The sequence below is a fragment of the Sinocyclocheilus anshuiensis genome, unplaced genomic scaffold (genome assembly GCF_001515605.1).
Source record: "Sinocyclocheilus anshuiensis isolate Anshui unplaced genomic scaffold, SAMN03320099.WGS_v1.1 scaffold508, whole genome shotgun sequence".
NCBI classification, from domain to species: domain Eukaryota; kingdom Metazoa; phylum Chordata; class Actinopteri; order Cypriniformes; family Cyprinidae; genus Sinocyclocheilus; species Sinocyclocheilus anshuiensis.
In genome coordinates this window covers 1,230,439-1,245,993 of record NW_015555744.1, presented here as the reverse complement: position 1 = coordinate 1,245,993, position 15,555 = coordinate 1,230,439, and the positions used below count along the sequence as shown (strand labels likewise).

Below are 15,555 nucleotides of genomic sequence, written 5' to 3'. Positions count from 1 at the left end.
ATTATATGTTTTTGTTTTTGTTTGTGTATATATATATATATATATATATATATATATATATATACTGTATGCTGTATGCTTTTATGCACACAAATGTTCCCTGGCTTCTGGCCAAGAGGTTCAAATTTATTTTGTTTTGACAGTTATGCCTTGGGATATATGATCCATCTATAAAAACCATGTGGCATGTTCTGTCAGCTATGCCTTGCCAAATTCAGGGGTCCCGAAAGGGCTGGAAAACACAATGTCACAAGCAATTCAGCTCTGAAAGTGGATTCAGTATGCAAAAAATAGTCAAGGGAACAATGATTTCGTCAAGTGGTAACATATGGATTATATAACCTTTATCCACATCCAGTGCAAATTTGCATATATGTAGCATCAACTGTGCTGGTTTCTCTGGCAGAAAAGTAAGAGCGAATATGATTTAAACAATGACGTCTTCATTTATTAAGACAGGTTTTTATGGCACTGCATCTGTGGTGTCATGATTTCTAATTTCTCATTATAGAAATATTTTTTGTGTTTACCTGTTGTGGTTTACCCCAGGGAAACCTGTACATGCAATGTCGGGAACCTGACTTTCTCTCAGAGGAGCAAGGCTGCTGTCAGCTGCCACAGACTTGGAGATAGGCATGTAACATCAATTTATGCAGAGACTGTGTGACAAGTTCTCCCCCAGTGCCTTCAGGTAGCAGGGTGAAGAAAAGAGTTCCACAGGGCTGTTTGCTTTACTCATAGCTTGTGCCCACACGTTACTATTGTTGATGTGCAACATGTCGAAGAGCAACATTGTGACATTGATAATGCGTTTTAGATTTTGCAAAGTTGTCATCCCATGTTTTATGCACATGTTTTTTGGTTTGGTCTCTACTTAAAAACAGGCAATTATTACTTTCTAAAGTAATTTGTGCTGTTTTTGTCTGATCTCTTTGTTCTGATAGGCTCTCGAAATCCAAGCAGCATGTGTAGAAGATTTTAATTAATCACAATGTAAATTGTCAGGTATAATCGGTATGAATGTGGCCATTTATGTATTAAGTTATTCTACTATTATAATCATGTGTATTTGCCTGCATGTATAGAAATCTGTATGAGAATGGAATGTGCATATGGTGAAGTACATGATAAGCACATGATGGCACATAATGGGGTCCTTATTTTCATAGAACATAAAATTAAGGCCTCATGACTGCATCGTGATAATCCCATATCAAATATGACTGAAACCCTTGAACACGCCTAGCGAAAGAACAGTATATAAGAGGGTACAGAAAAAGAGTCTGGAGATTGCTCTGCAGAGTTCTCTCAGGTTTTATTGTCTCTGAAAATAAAATCTCTTCTGGCATTAAATACCAAGACTTTGAGAAAGATTCTTCACAATAGCGGCAGAAGCCACCACATTTTGGCGCCCAACGTGGGGCTGGAAAGGAGCAGAGGGTGGAGAACCATTTTGGGCTGGCCTGACGAACAACATTTTTAATGGCCACTAAATAATAAAGGTACGCAGTTTTTTGCTTATATAATAAATGTTGTTTGCCAAAGTCAGCCGGGGCTGGTATAGACACTCGAAAATGCTCCTCCAAATTTAAAGAACAAAAATATAAGATATACATTTATTATTTAATGACATGTCTTAACAGATGAATAAAAAGATTGTACGTGCTTAAAACTATATATCTGAAGACGTCTAAAATTTGTATCTTGTTATCCCTGGGACACAGTATGAAAGTTAATCCACTACAGAGTTTCAGAGATTTAGACTTGAGTTAACTAAAAGATAACTTTTGTAGTGCAATGTTGAATGAGAGCAAGATTGGGTGACCAAAATAATAGGAATTTTGATTCAAAAGCCATAGGCATGTTACAATAGGAATGGAACTTGTTGAATATTTTATGTTGGTTGGGAAAAATTAATTCACCATTACCAGATTATTCTGAATCATGTATGCAAAAATAGAAGAAAAATTATGATTAAAGTCTTTATTTTACCATACGCATGTCATGCTGTTGTAAAAGGAAATATTCTTTTGTTTAATTGCAGTATATAATAAAGGTAGATTACTGCTGCTTTCTGCATTTTGCAAAGAAAAAACTGCTTGCTATTTTTTGGCAACGAAGAACTTGCTTTACTAAAATAGAATAAGGGAACTGCTGTTTTTAACCAGATTAGATTGTTTTTATTAAGGGACCATTGAAAGAAATGGCTGAAAAGATAAAGAGCAGATTGCTCAGACACAATTTGGTCAGAGTTTACAAAGGTTCAATTTGATTAATGCAGTCTCTGAGTGTTCAAATTTCAGATGACTTCTGGAACAGTGCCTTGACAAAGGGAAGCAATGAACTGGAGTCTGTCTAACAAAGTGGTGAAGAAGCAAAGACAATTGCAGAGAGGAGAAGAGGGAGGGGTTGATGGACACTCACCTCCCCTCCTGAAAGAAGAGTGCACACTTCAGCATGGAGAAAGACTGACTTAATGCAGGAAAAGGTGAATCTTTCACTTGAGACTTTTCCTGAGGGTGAAGAGAACAACCTGAAATGCAAAACTCTGGCAGAAGCAATCAAAAGTCAGACTGATGAATGAGAGCAAGATTGGGTGACCAAAATAATAGGAATTTTGATTCAAAAGCCATAGGCATTTTACAATAGGAATGGAACTTGTTGATTAAATATTTAAATAAAATGAATTTTGTTATGTTGGTTGGGAAAAATGAATTCACCATTACCAGATTATTCTGAATCAGGTATGCAAATATAGAAGAAAAATTATGATTGAAGTCTTTAGTTTACCATACGCATGTCATGCTGTTGTAAAAGGAAATATTCTTTTGTTTAATTGCAGTATATAATAAAGGTAGATTACGGCTGCTTTCTGCATTTTGTAAAGAAAAAACTGCTTGCTGTTTTTCTGCAATGAAGAACTTGCTTTACTAAAATAGAATAAGGGAACTGCTGTTTTTAACCAGATGAGATTGTTTTTATTAAGGGACCATTGAAAGAAATGGCTGACAAGATAAAGAGCAGATTGCTCAGACACAATTTGGTCAAGAGTTTACAAAGGTTAAATTTGATTAATGCAGTCTCTGAGTGTTCAAATTTCAGATGACTTCTGGAACAGTGCCTTGACAAAGGGAAGCAATAAACTGGAGTCTGTCTAACAAAGTGGTGAAGAAGCAAAGACAATTGCAGAGAGGAGAAGAGGGAGGGGTTGATGGACACTCACCTCCCCTCCTGAAAGAAGAGTGCACACTTCAGCATGGAGAAAGACTGACTTAATGCAGGAAAAGGTGAATCTTTCACTTGAGACTTTTCCTGAGGGTGAAGAGAACATCCTGAAATCCAAAACTCAGGCAGGAACAATCAAAAGCCAGACTGCAGGAGAGGCAAAGAAACAACGGAGACCATACACCACAACATCAGGCTTTTAAGTGCCATCACAGACTGACGACCCAGTGCAACAGCCCAGGCTGATGATCTAACCAGAAGGACTTCCATCCCTTCCCATTGCATGCACAGGTGCTGCATATATAATGATCACTCACTATAGAGACTGCTTCATATTTTGTTAATTATTTTATTAACTATATTAATCTCGATTATTCACTGGTCTCACAGCACTTCTTTGAATTCTGTGTTTTAACTAACATTCTCAATCTGCTTTTCAATAGGTACCAGTCCAGCCTTATGTCTTAAAGAAAAAGTAATTATGACAGACAGAAGTGGGTGCTTGACTCACCAATCAGATAAAAATGGAGCTGGATTTGGTATAGTGAGGGCAATTTCATTAACCAATTAGGAACAAATGCACAACTGAATTATTGACAACAATGCTGAACTCTTTGGGGAAAATAAAAAAAAAAGGGTAGACAAGATGTCTAATAGAAAAAAATATGGCTGATAAAATAAAAAATACTGGTCACTCCATTTTGTTTAATGGTAATTTTCTAGGGCCCCTCCCTTGCCAACGAGGGAAAGACCATTGCAACAACTCGCAAAGAGTCACCCTGGTGAAGATGGAATGAGTGATGGGACGGCTAACGAGATGATCAAAATACTTGGGAGCAGATGTGGGCCAACAAATGGAAAAGAGAAAGTGGAAAGAGAAGGAAACAGACAAGTAGACAACTCAGGAGAAAGTGACGTAGAGAGACCAGAGACGCAAGATGAAGTGCAAACTGATGACAACTCAAAAAGCGATAAGCATAGTGAAATGGGATTAGATGTAATAAAACTGGGAGGTAAATGCTTAATAGAAGAGGTAGAGAGATAAATGTCTTTAGAAACTGTACCCAAAAAATGGCATTATGCCCATACTGGTGCCAGCGTCTCCAATCTACAACAAACTACAGAGAAGCAACTGAATTACTGTGAATCCGAACCCGTAATTGGTAAATAGTATGGTAATAAAATAAATAATAATAAATAAATAAAAAACAAGGAAAATTTTAATTTATGGTAGATCAAGAAGTGAATGTTATAAAAAGACGGGAAATATTGACATTGGCAAATTAAAGGAAATGCAGCAAAATATTGAAAATACCACAATGTAAAGTTAGTTAGTGAAAAAGGAAGGCCCACCTTCTATATTTGATAAAATCAATATTGCATTGGCAGACATACGGTGGATGTGTGGAAAAATATGGCCTCTTGCCAACATTACCAGAAAATTGGTCAGGATTACTAGGGTTATGCTGACACATAAAATGAGTCATATCTCTCTAGAAGAGGAAACAACAAATGAAGAAAAAACTAAAACCAAAAGAGCAGATGAAAAAGACCCTGCAGATAATATAAATTCAATTGTTCAACCTAAAGGCATACCTAACGAATTTAATACGAGAGATTAAGTTAAATTAGGATTTGAATCAATATTAATTCTAAATAATAATAATAATAATAATAATAAATAAATAAATACAATTACAGAAGGGATTCATTCAATTACATAAAGTACAATCAGCAAAGATTAATTAATAATACTGATGAGGCCTTATCAGTTCTAGGAGAGCAATTGAACGCAACAAGCAGAATGACAATGCAAAATAGAATAGCTTTATATTATTTGTTAACTGAAAAAGTAAAAGTATGTATTATGTTTGGGGAACAATGCTGTATTGATATACCAAATAATACTGCTCCAGAAGGAGCATTTAGTGAAGTAATGATCAAATAAAAAAACCTAAGAATGGAAGATAAAGCAAATGCTGGAAAAGATAATCAAATGTGAGATTGGTTAGATCTAAAGTTAGGAGCAAGGGAAGCATAGTTAACTAAATTGGGAATGTTTTTAGGACTTGCAGTATTGATAGGAAGAGAACTATTTTACTGTGTACTTCCTATATTGAGGTCACTAATTATCAAAGCCACAACTAAGCAAATGAAAATTCTAATATGTCAATATGATGGGAAATTGATTTTTGAGGGTAACCAAAATGGCAAAGCAAGTACTTCTGTACTTTTACTTAAGTAAAAATCTGTCTTTACAACTTTTACTTGTAATGGAGTAATATTTGACTAGCAGTATCTGTACTTTTACTTAAGTAATGGAGTTGTGTACTTTGTCCGCCTCTGAAATCCCAAGACTCTGAGAAAGATTCTTCACAATAGCGGCAGAAGCCACCACACATGCGCTACAAATTTAACTTCATAGCAGATGTGGTGGATAAGATTGCCCCTGCAGTGGTCCATCTAGAACGGTTTAGTAGGACAGATGGTGTTGGTTGTTTAGATGCTGAGCACAGAGTGACACGCTGGTTATAATGCTTGGTATTCTTAGCTGGCACAGAATGAACTCTCCATAGGTGATTAAATTATGACAATATAATAGTTTTTGCTTGCTTGTTTTGACAGAGGTTCAAAAATGAGAGAAGAATAAGTATGTAAACTGCTGTTTGGATTGGAATTTCTGTGTGTTACAAGATAACTGTTACTGCATTTTGCATAAATTAAACTTTAGTATATAATTATGTGAGAAAATATGCACAGTGTCATCACCACTAAACATTTACAATAAACATTTGTTGTTACATTTCATAGCACAGTTTAAAAAGGATGTTATACACTCAAAGGTCTGTAAGATTTTTTTGTGTTTTTGAAAGAAGTTTCTTGTGCTCACCAAGGCTGCATTTATTTGATTCAGTAAAACAGTAAGATTGTAAAAATATGATTAAAGTAACTGTTTTCAATTTTAATCAATTTCAATTTTAATTTTAATTATTGTAATTTATTCCTGTGATGGCATAGCTAAATTTTCAACAGCTGTTACTCCAGTATTGAGTGTCACATGATCCTTCTATGATTCTAATATGCTGAAACATTTTTTATTGTTATTATGTTAAAAATAGATACCGTGACACATTTTTTTAGGATTCTTTGATGAACAGAATGTTTAAAAGTACAGACAAGAAGTTGGAATTTGCCTGTAAAAATGTTGTGCTTCAAATCCTAGAGATCTCTCAACAAACTAATTTTTTATGAACTCATACACCAAGGAACTATTTCCCCAATGTTTCCTTCCAGACTACCATTTTCCAACCAAGACGTCCCTGTTTACAGTGGTTCAGGGTTTATAGTGTCAGAGGACGGATGGATCGTCACCAATGCACATGTACTGACCAATAAGCACCATATCAAAGTGGAGCTGAAAAATGGCATGCTCTACGATGCCACAATCAAAGATGTGGATCAAAAATTAGACATTGCTCTCATTAAGATCGACTCAGAGGTAAGTAATCCAAGATGTTCAAAACCTGGTCAGGGGACATGGATAAATTACTTAACCAATGACAAAATCTAGCCTCCAGAGGTCTTAAGTTCATGGTCAAAATACCTTTTGTTGCATGGAAAAAATGCTGTCTTTGCATTTTACTGCTCAGATCCACTGGTTTATCATCAGCGACTAGCATCACAGCTGCTGGAAGTAAATTAATCTTGGGGGGGCAGTCCAGCAGATGTTTCTGGAGTCAGCAAGGGCTTGTGCCACCAAAAATTAGATTCTGCTTCTTGACATGGTTAATTTGTTTTCGGATTTTCTCAGGAGAAAATTCGTCTCGGTCTTACAAATTCCAACTTTCCGCCTATTTTCACTGTGCGCTTGTGACCATGCAAGATGACATGTCTATTCGCCACTGACAGCCTGCCTTTGTAAACAGAACCAGCACAAGGCCCTGAAATATCTCCTGGCAGAAATACAAAACAGCCCAAAGAGTAAAAAAAAAAAGAAGTCCTTTCAGACTGATTTAGAACCACCTAACTCCTGAGGCCGTCTATAAAGACAAGCTTTGATCAGCAGCGTAGAGCATCCTCTGCCAACAACAATAACGTCTCGCCATAACCCAGACCATAGCAACAGCATGTAGCACAATGATTGGTAATCACTTTAATTCAGTCCCAGACTGTGTATGGCTGCCTGTGGTTTCAAAAAGGAGGAAAAAAGTGGAGAAGAAGTGCTGGGGAGGCAGATGGCAATCTGTTATTTTGCAGTGCTCAGCCCCCCGGCAGTAGCCTGCAGAGTCAAGGTTGGGACAGAGTGTAAAGGCGTCCTGCTCCAGAAGCCCCGGTAATCAAGCCTGGTGCATCAGCCTGAAGTCATAAAAATGCACCCTACAGAGCACAGGCAGGCAGGGGCAAGCTCAGTCCCAAACTGGCTGCTGGCTTCAAACATTTCAAGGAAACTTATTAGTGTCTTCTAAAAAGGTGACAGCACAGAAGTTAGTCAAGTTGTTTTTCTCTGAAAAAGACTTGTCGCGGCTGTGTGATTTTGAGTTGGAGATCACAATGAGTTGTTTCTGGAAAAGCACGAGTATTAAAAGTGTTATTTTCGATTAAAAAGGTACCCACTAACAAAATGTGTAAATGTTATTAAGAAATCCAAACAATAAAAGTTATGATTTTTGAACAAACTAACCAGCAGTCCAACAGTCTTTCCACTTTACAACTACCTATTTACAGTACAAAACGTGATGGATGAAGGTCAGAAGAAGGTATATTGAATGTTAAAAGATACAGTTCAACTTACCAACATACTGAACTGTATTTCCTCTAATGTAATCGCCCAGTCAGAGATTCAACGGCGGAAATACGTCAAACAACGTATGAACAAACATGTCACCTGATGTTACATTCACTTCAGGAAAATCATTCATAATTTGAGATGTTATAGCTAAAATATATAGCTAAAATCATAAATAGTATATTACAAATGTATGTCTATTTAATGTATGCTTGAATCAGCATTATAGAGAGAGGGAGAGTATTATATTAATATTTTGAATTAGTTTTTATTTTTATATTTTCAGTTTTCATTTTAATTTTAATTTTTAATTCTTTTTTTGTAACATTTCTATTTAACTTTTAGTATTTTTAGTAAACTACTTCAGCTTTTTTTTTCAGTTAGTTTCCAAAGCCACATTTCAAATTTTCATGTTTTTCATTTAATTTTTATATTTTATTTCATTTACCAAACTTTTTATAGTTTTTAGTTAACAATAACTGGCTTAAATAATGTTTATTTTTTTATTCTGTCAAAAGTTAACATTGTTTGGGGTGCTTCCTCAAAAATTTTTTTCTTTTGATCTGTTATAATGTGTTTGGAGTAGAAACATTAGTTATATAAAAAGCCTAAGCTATTTTTTATTTGTGCATTAAACTGTTTCATTGGTCAAAACAACTTTAAAAAAAGGGGCAGGGTTTTTTTTTCTTTGTTTACAAAAATCAGGAATCTGGCAAAATATGTATTACATGAATGAATAACACAGTATGTCTCTTTGTTTTAAACAGACTCCCCTGCAGGTGCTTTTACTTGGTCGTTCATCAGAACTGAGGCCAGGAGAGTTTGTAGTGGCTGTGGGAAGCCCGTTTTCTCTTCAAAACACAGTAACCACCGGTATCATCAGCACTACCCACCGAGGAGGTCATGAACTTGGCCTACAGAACTCTGATATGGAGTATATTCAAACAGATGCCATTATAAATGTAACCGTTCGACATGTAGACACTATCAATATAGATAGTTTAGCTGTGTGTCCATTAATATGAATAGAATGTTAATGTTTTCTTTCACAGTATGGAAACTCAGGAGGACCTCTTGTAAACTTGGTAAGAACCTTTTATTCTCCTGTCTCTTATTTGGCATTAAGTATATTTTGAACATAATTCTCTCTCTCTCAGCTGCTACTGATTTGTTTATCCCTATTTGTTTCCGGAAAACTTCCCCCAAGGTTATAACTCTTGTTTTTATTTGTGCAACATTCAATGTTGGTATTCATGGTTCCTTACTGTGCAGCATCTACTGTTTCTATGTCTGCTTCCATCTGGAAATTTTGTATACCCTGGGCAAATTACCTGCAGTGGTTTATATTATTCTATTGATCTTTGTAAAGGAAAACACAACATGTGTCCTTGAAGGAGCCTCAGGCTCAAGCAAGCATCTGGCTTTGCAATAAAAAAATATTTCCATTTATAGTGCACAATGGATACTTGAAAATATGTAAAAACCATTGCACACATGCACCATAAAACTGGAATTAAACAATGCAATAGTATCAGCAAAAAAGCTGTATTTCAAGTTGCTATGGCTTTACTATATTGTATATGTACATGTAACTATGTACATGCAAACATCTTACATTATACTTGTTTAAATAATGACCTCAATATTCCCTATTACTCCTAATTATTAAATTAAACCAAGTACACCCAGTGATCACCGTCCCTTGTGTGTCTCACGGTAGCTGTTCATTCATTGCAGTGCATTTCAATATTATGCTCCGTTTGCGGTTTCAAGGATGGGGATGTCATTGGCATAAACACGTTGAAGGTTACGCCAGGAATATAATTTGCCATTCCCTCGGACCGCATACGCCAGTTCCTTGCGGACTCTTATGACAGACAAAGAAAAGGTTTGCAAACTTCTTTTGATCTGTTTATTTGTTTTAATCTTGATTGAATTAAGTAGCTGTTTTCTTACATTTCAGGAAGAATGCTGACTAAAAGGCGATATATGGGAGTGCGAATGCTTCAACTTTCAGCTGCGTAAGTTTGATTTTTTTTTTCTTCTTCTTTTCAAATATGCTTTTATTACAATATAAAGATAAATTTATAGTTTTTTTATTATCATATTTCTTTCATCAGTTTGATCAGGGAGCTCAGAGAGAAGGAGAGCAACTTTCCAGATGTGAGCTCAGGGGTGTACGTGTATGAGGTTATTCCAGGGACAGTTGCCTTCAGGTAAAGGGATTTGCCTGCACCTCCCGATTAACCGCAACCACACCTCTTTCTTCACTCATCTAGGCCCAGAGGTTCCTTTCATACTATCATAACCTTTAGTCAAATCAAGATTTATATCCTCATCATATACCATAAAGGTCTTTACATATTTGTCCAATTAATATATTTTTCCTGTAGCACCTCTGTCCTATGATGACATTCCTCCTGTGGTATTTTTTGTTTGTTTGTATAAGCGTCTGTCATTTGAAACTTTAAGAGGTAGTTCACCTAAATATGAAAATTGTCATTTTCTCACCCTCATATCATTTTCTCACACCACTTTCTTTCTTCTGTGAAACATAATAGAATGTTGGTAACCAAACATACTTTAAATTATGACAGAATTTAAATTTTTAGGTAATTTATTTTTATGTGGATACGTTTGATTCAGCTGTCGTCTTCGAGCGCATTGTCCACTTGAACAAACTACAGATAATTAAAGACAAACACCTTGGACTCTTTATTGCTTTCTTATTTTAGATCCAAAGCCTGATCAGTTAACTCGTGCAATTAACACTCACAATACAAGAATAGTAGAATAACGAAGAGTATCACAACATTTCACATATTGCAATTTGTTTTGTAGCGCTGGCTTGGTAAACCAAGATGTGATAATCAGCATTAACGGACAACCAGTGCATTCTACAGAGGACATGAGTCAGGCTGTGCAGTCAAATGCAGTTCTTTCTTTGGTGGAGCGACGTGCTAATGAAGAAATCACACTAACAGTGGTTCCTGACGAAGTGGACTGATAAAGCTTTCTGGTGCTACATCTACATACCTCCAAACAATATATTATCCACAAACATGCATTACTTGAAAAGGGCATTATATTAATAGCATACATTATCATGAAGCGTCAAGGCCAATTATTCTTAAGTCTTATTGTTAAGATTGTATTGTTCTTCTGTATATATAATTCTGATTGAGTGTATTGTCAGTACACTACTGTTCTAGTGTCTTATGCTCATCGAGGCATTTATTTAATCAAAAATACAGTGAAAACAGTAATATTGTGAAATAATATTACAATTTAAAATAACTGCTTTCTATGTCTATATATTTTTATAACGGACGTTATTCCAGTGATGGCCAAACTGAATTTTCAGCAGTCATTATTCCAGTCCTCAGTGTCACATGATCTTTCAGAAATCATTCTAATATGCTGATTTGGTGCTCTAGAATCAAGCACTGTGTTTTGAAAGAATTATCTTGTAGTGCATGTAAACATTAAAGCTGATGATCTGTCGGGTTGTAATCCACCACACGGTCAACATACACATCGCATGCACTTACTACCTTTCAATTGTTTTCAAATATAGAGTCATTTTCACCAGACAAACAAGTCTTTGTACCCATATGATTTTATCTAAGCCAAAAATTGTGAGTAATTGGTTATTGAATAAGCACATGTTGTTTTAAAGCAATGCACTTGGATGTGTTGCAACATATCCCCAAGTGCCTAGTTTTTTCAGCAGACCAACAGTCCAATCCATCAGTAAATAATACATAATGTACAAGAAACACACAAGCCACAGAACATGAAAGATGAAATTAATAAAAAGAAAACTTTTAACAGTTTCTCACCAAATTGCGTTTTGAATGGTGTGTGAAAAAAGCCATGGGAATTCTGCCAAAGGATGCATGTTTAATAGAGTCTATTATTGTATGTATTTTTAATTGCAAGCTGTTTCATAACATCTGTCCTTTGACAGCTTTTTGTAGGCATTCAGTCTAAAACAAGATCTGTAACATCTCTGCAGCTGTTTTGGCACAGTCTGCAATCCAGCCCTGAAAACAAAACTTGATTTGATTTTAAACATTATTTCGTAATGGGGAGCATGTTCAGAAAGACCATATAACAGTAAAGGACAAAGTCAAGTGAAGTGCATTTTGCAAATATCTGACTAATTTCCTAGACGACTATGTTGTTCGTTTAATAAAAAGATCACAATCAGATCATCATAAATATTGATGTATCAATTAAGAGTTTTACTCTTCGAAGATGACATTTATTTACAACACTGCTTCACATAAACACGTAACAAAAGAAACAAGAAGAACAGTATTTTACAAATAATAAATGGTAGATAAGGCCCATGTAAGCCCACATGCATACAGTGTATTAAATATAACTTGTGAGCATGAGAAAGGTGAATCTGATACAACTCTTAAATCAGTAGAAAGTGCACCAGTTGCTGCTGTCGCTGGGGGTCAGGCCTCCTGTTATCAGGAGAATGAGGTCCACAAACCACCAGATGCCAAGACCTCCCAGGGTAAGCAGCTTTCCCACCGCAGTCCCAGTGTGCCCGAGACAGAACCGATCGACACCGAAACACCCCAGGAAAAATGAGTACAGTAGGGTGGTGATGAAGTAGTGTCCTGTGTATCTTAATAAATCACAAAGGAAAAGAGTTAATAGTGGGAATAGTTTCAAAGTTTATGTTTAATGTAAAGCTTGTGAATTGTTGCAGCTCTATTTACTGAAGGCCAGTCTTGAGATTAACAGCATAAAGTACAGTACATTGAATCTGGGATCCACAGTACTTCACTGCCCTCTTGTGGTATAGAAATTAAAAATTATGTAAGGCTTTGTGTAACTGGCTTCCATCTCATGTTTAAAAAAAAAAAAAAAATCCCTATTTGCAGGGTTCCAACGTTCTTGACCATTTCATTTCCCATGACCTTTCTAGTCAATTGTGATTACTGAATAAAGATGTATAAGACCAATTCGCTAATGAATTGTTCAGACTATTTTGTAAGCCAGTTTTGTGAACATTTCTATGGCGAGCAGTCAAGATCAGCAATAACTATTTTCCAGCTGACCATGACTAGAAAGATGCATATTTATTATAGACAATTCCATGACTAAACAAATTATATTTTTACTAAAACTAAGTGCAAATAGCCCATTTTGTTGGCAAAAGCCATATACACTATCTGGTATACACTATACACCACTGATCTGGTTGAGCCAGTTACAAAATAATGATAGTGGATTTATCTTTTGACACATATCAAAATCTCAAATGCCTTATCAGCGTTCATTTTAAATAATAAAAATAACAAAAATAATTGAAAAGTGGAAATAAAGTGCCTAATGGGTATTTAATAGGCCTATAGTTGAAACTGGATTTGATGTCCTCATGTTGATGAGGCACACTGACCGCAGACCTGGACCTTCAAGGACACCTCTATTTATCAGCAGGTTATGGGTCAAACTTAAAATAACCCCCAATCCTACTGTGTTATAATGTACTACAACACACTGAGCTGCAAATAGTATCTACCACTATTTACAATAAAATATTAATAGCATTTTTTAAAATCACTATAGCACCGAGTGAAAAGAAAACTTTTTCTTCCACTTGTGTAAAGAATTTAACATGCACATAGCCTCTGCCAAATATGATGTATTAATTTATATTATATTTCCAGTAGTGGGAACCCTTTCACTTACTTAATGCATGGCTCATTGCCTCTGAGAAATTCCCTTGGTCCAGCGCACTCTATGCCATCCAGTGCCGTGCAAAACACCAGTGTATGGTTCACATCTTTGTACGCTTGACCGCCAAACTACAAGAAAATATACGTTTTAAGTTTTTAGCTTGACTATAAACATCGTTTGGCACGCAAATTCTTAGTGCGACATATATTTACAATAAAAATGTACTTGCCTTTACACATCCATAGCCCAGTTCCTGAAAGGCAGAGACATTTCCTCCGTGATCGACTGGATCTTGACAGAATATGAATTCCTCTGGTCTAAAAAAAGATACAAGAGCACGAGATATCATATACCAGTGACGACTGGACTGGACTTCGGTGATGTTTACGCGAAACAGGCCGCGTGCTTCATAAAGATGAGATGTTTACTCACAGGTATCGACAGAGGACGACAGGGGATGGAGGGCTGTACTCATACTGCTCCGTGTGATTTGATGTTTCTGTAGGTAACGTTATAACACTCTCCGTCACTTTTTCTTCTGGCTGTTCGCTGATCAGAACTGTTTTGCTGGTCGTTACTCTGTTTCCGGGTGGCTCGGTTGAGTTTTGCGAGTGAATCCCTTCTAGACTCTGTAAAAGCAGCACTGTGAAGAGCAGCAAGAACTGTCCGAATAATAAAATATAGTTGACTGAAATCTGCGGCATGATTTCTGAACAGCAGTTAAGCTGATCGGCTAAATAATCTTCCGGCTAATGAACGCGACAGCAGCTACTTTAGCGTTACTTTGTTAGTTACATCTGTAAATGCCAGTCGACATATTACTGGCGGTTTTATTTCATAATATGCGACTTATGTACCATATTATTCTGCTACCCGTAAACAAGCTAAAACTGAGCTGTACAATAGACAACACAGGCGGCGCATGGTGATGACGTTATTTTGTGTAGCGTTACGTCATTTCATATTTATTTTCAGTGTTATTAATATCAAGAGAAATACGTAAATATACTATATATAAACAGTATTTTGCTATTAAAATTATGAAACATTGGTGGGATTAAAGTTCGCCGTCAGTTGTGCTGCAAATGTAGCCCATTAATGGGATCATTCTTTTGAGATCAGTTTGAGACTCTTTTCAAGGTAGACTACTTGATTTGATACTAACATTAAGTTAGTAGGTTTTTGGATTCCAGTATATTTTATGGATTATAGGGCACATTTAGGCATTGGGGTGGTACACATGTATAGTTGTAAACATGTAATATATGCATCATTTGAAATGTATGTAGGCCTATGTGTTATATAATTTTTAAATACATTTTAACTAAGCCCCCTACCCTGAGTGAACTTTTTATTATTATTATTCAGTAGCCTAGCAGATCTGGTTCCATCATACGGTCATGGGTGACCTCTTGTGGTGAAATGATGACCATTATAGAGATTTTGGCCACATGAAAAAAGGACTGAGGTATGTAAATGTAAAATACAAGTACTTAATGTAAAATATATATATTATTTATTATAAACCTAGTTTTAGGTGAAAAATGTAGGCTTAACTTTTAATTGATCTTCAGGAAAACGAGATTATGAGGAAATAGTTATAATAGTGATAAAAGAAGAAAAATGTAATTATAGGTCGACTCAAATGATATTGCTAGAACAGTTAGATATTGCCTATAGCCTAAAATATGCTTAAGTGAGATGTATGCTAGTCATATGACTACTTTCAATGATTAAAAAAAAAAACAAGGAGAAAAACAGTATTAAATGTATTTAATGGTTGCTCTGCAACTTCATGTATTTTACACATTTTTCACACTTTTACACAGCAGATAAAGACT

The 15,555-nt window shown here is 35.7% G+C and overlaps 1 protein-coding gene and 1 pseudogene across 1 annotated transcript; one reads left to right on the top strand and one right to left on the bottom strand.

Annotated features, from left to right (window-relative positions):
- LOC107673360 (serine protease HTRA1-like) overlaps positions 1 to 11,210 on the top strand; it is a 14,746-nt pseudogene extending 3,536 nt beyond the window's left edge.
- Positions 11,211 to 11,451: 241 nt separating this feature from the next.
- Positions 11,452 to 14,649, bottom strand: LOC107673424 (TM2 domain-containing protein 2). The gene is made up of 4 exons (XM_016467016.1): positions 14,147 to 14,649; positions 13,944 to 14,031; positions 13,727 to 13,842; positions 11,452 to 12,656 (listed from the first exon to the last, which is right to left on the bottom strand). Exons 1-4 carry the CDS (start codon positions 14,416 to 14,418, stop codon positions 12,443 to 12,445), a joined length of 690 nt encoding a protein of 229 aa, XP_016322502.1. The 5' UTR covers positions 14,419 to 14,649; the 3' UTR covers positions 11,452 to 12,442.
- Between the last annotated feature and the right edge of the window lie 906 nt (positions 14,650 to 15,555).

Bases quoted from the DNA above. Each gene is read 5' to 3' on its own strand.
- LOC107673424 (XM_016467016.1), bottom strand. From the start codon at position 14,418: ATGCCGCAGATTTCAGTCAACTATATTTTATTATTCGGACAGTTCTTG. The intron at 14,032-14,146 runs GTGAGTAAACAT...ATCTTTTTTTAG, and splicing joins GTCGTCCTCTGTCGATACCT to ACCAGAGGAATTCATATTCT. The intron at 13,843-13,943 runs GCAAGTACATTT...ATTTTCTTGTAG, and splicing joins TGGGCTATGGATGTGTAAAG to TTTGGCGGTCAAGCGTACAA.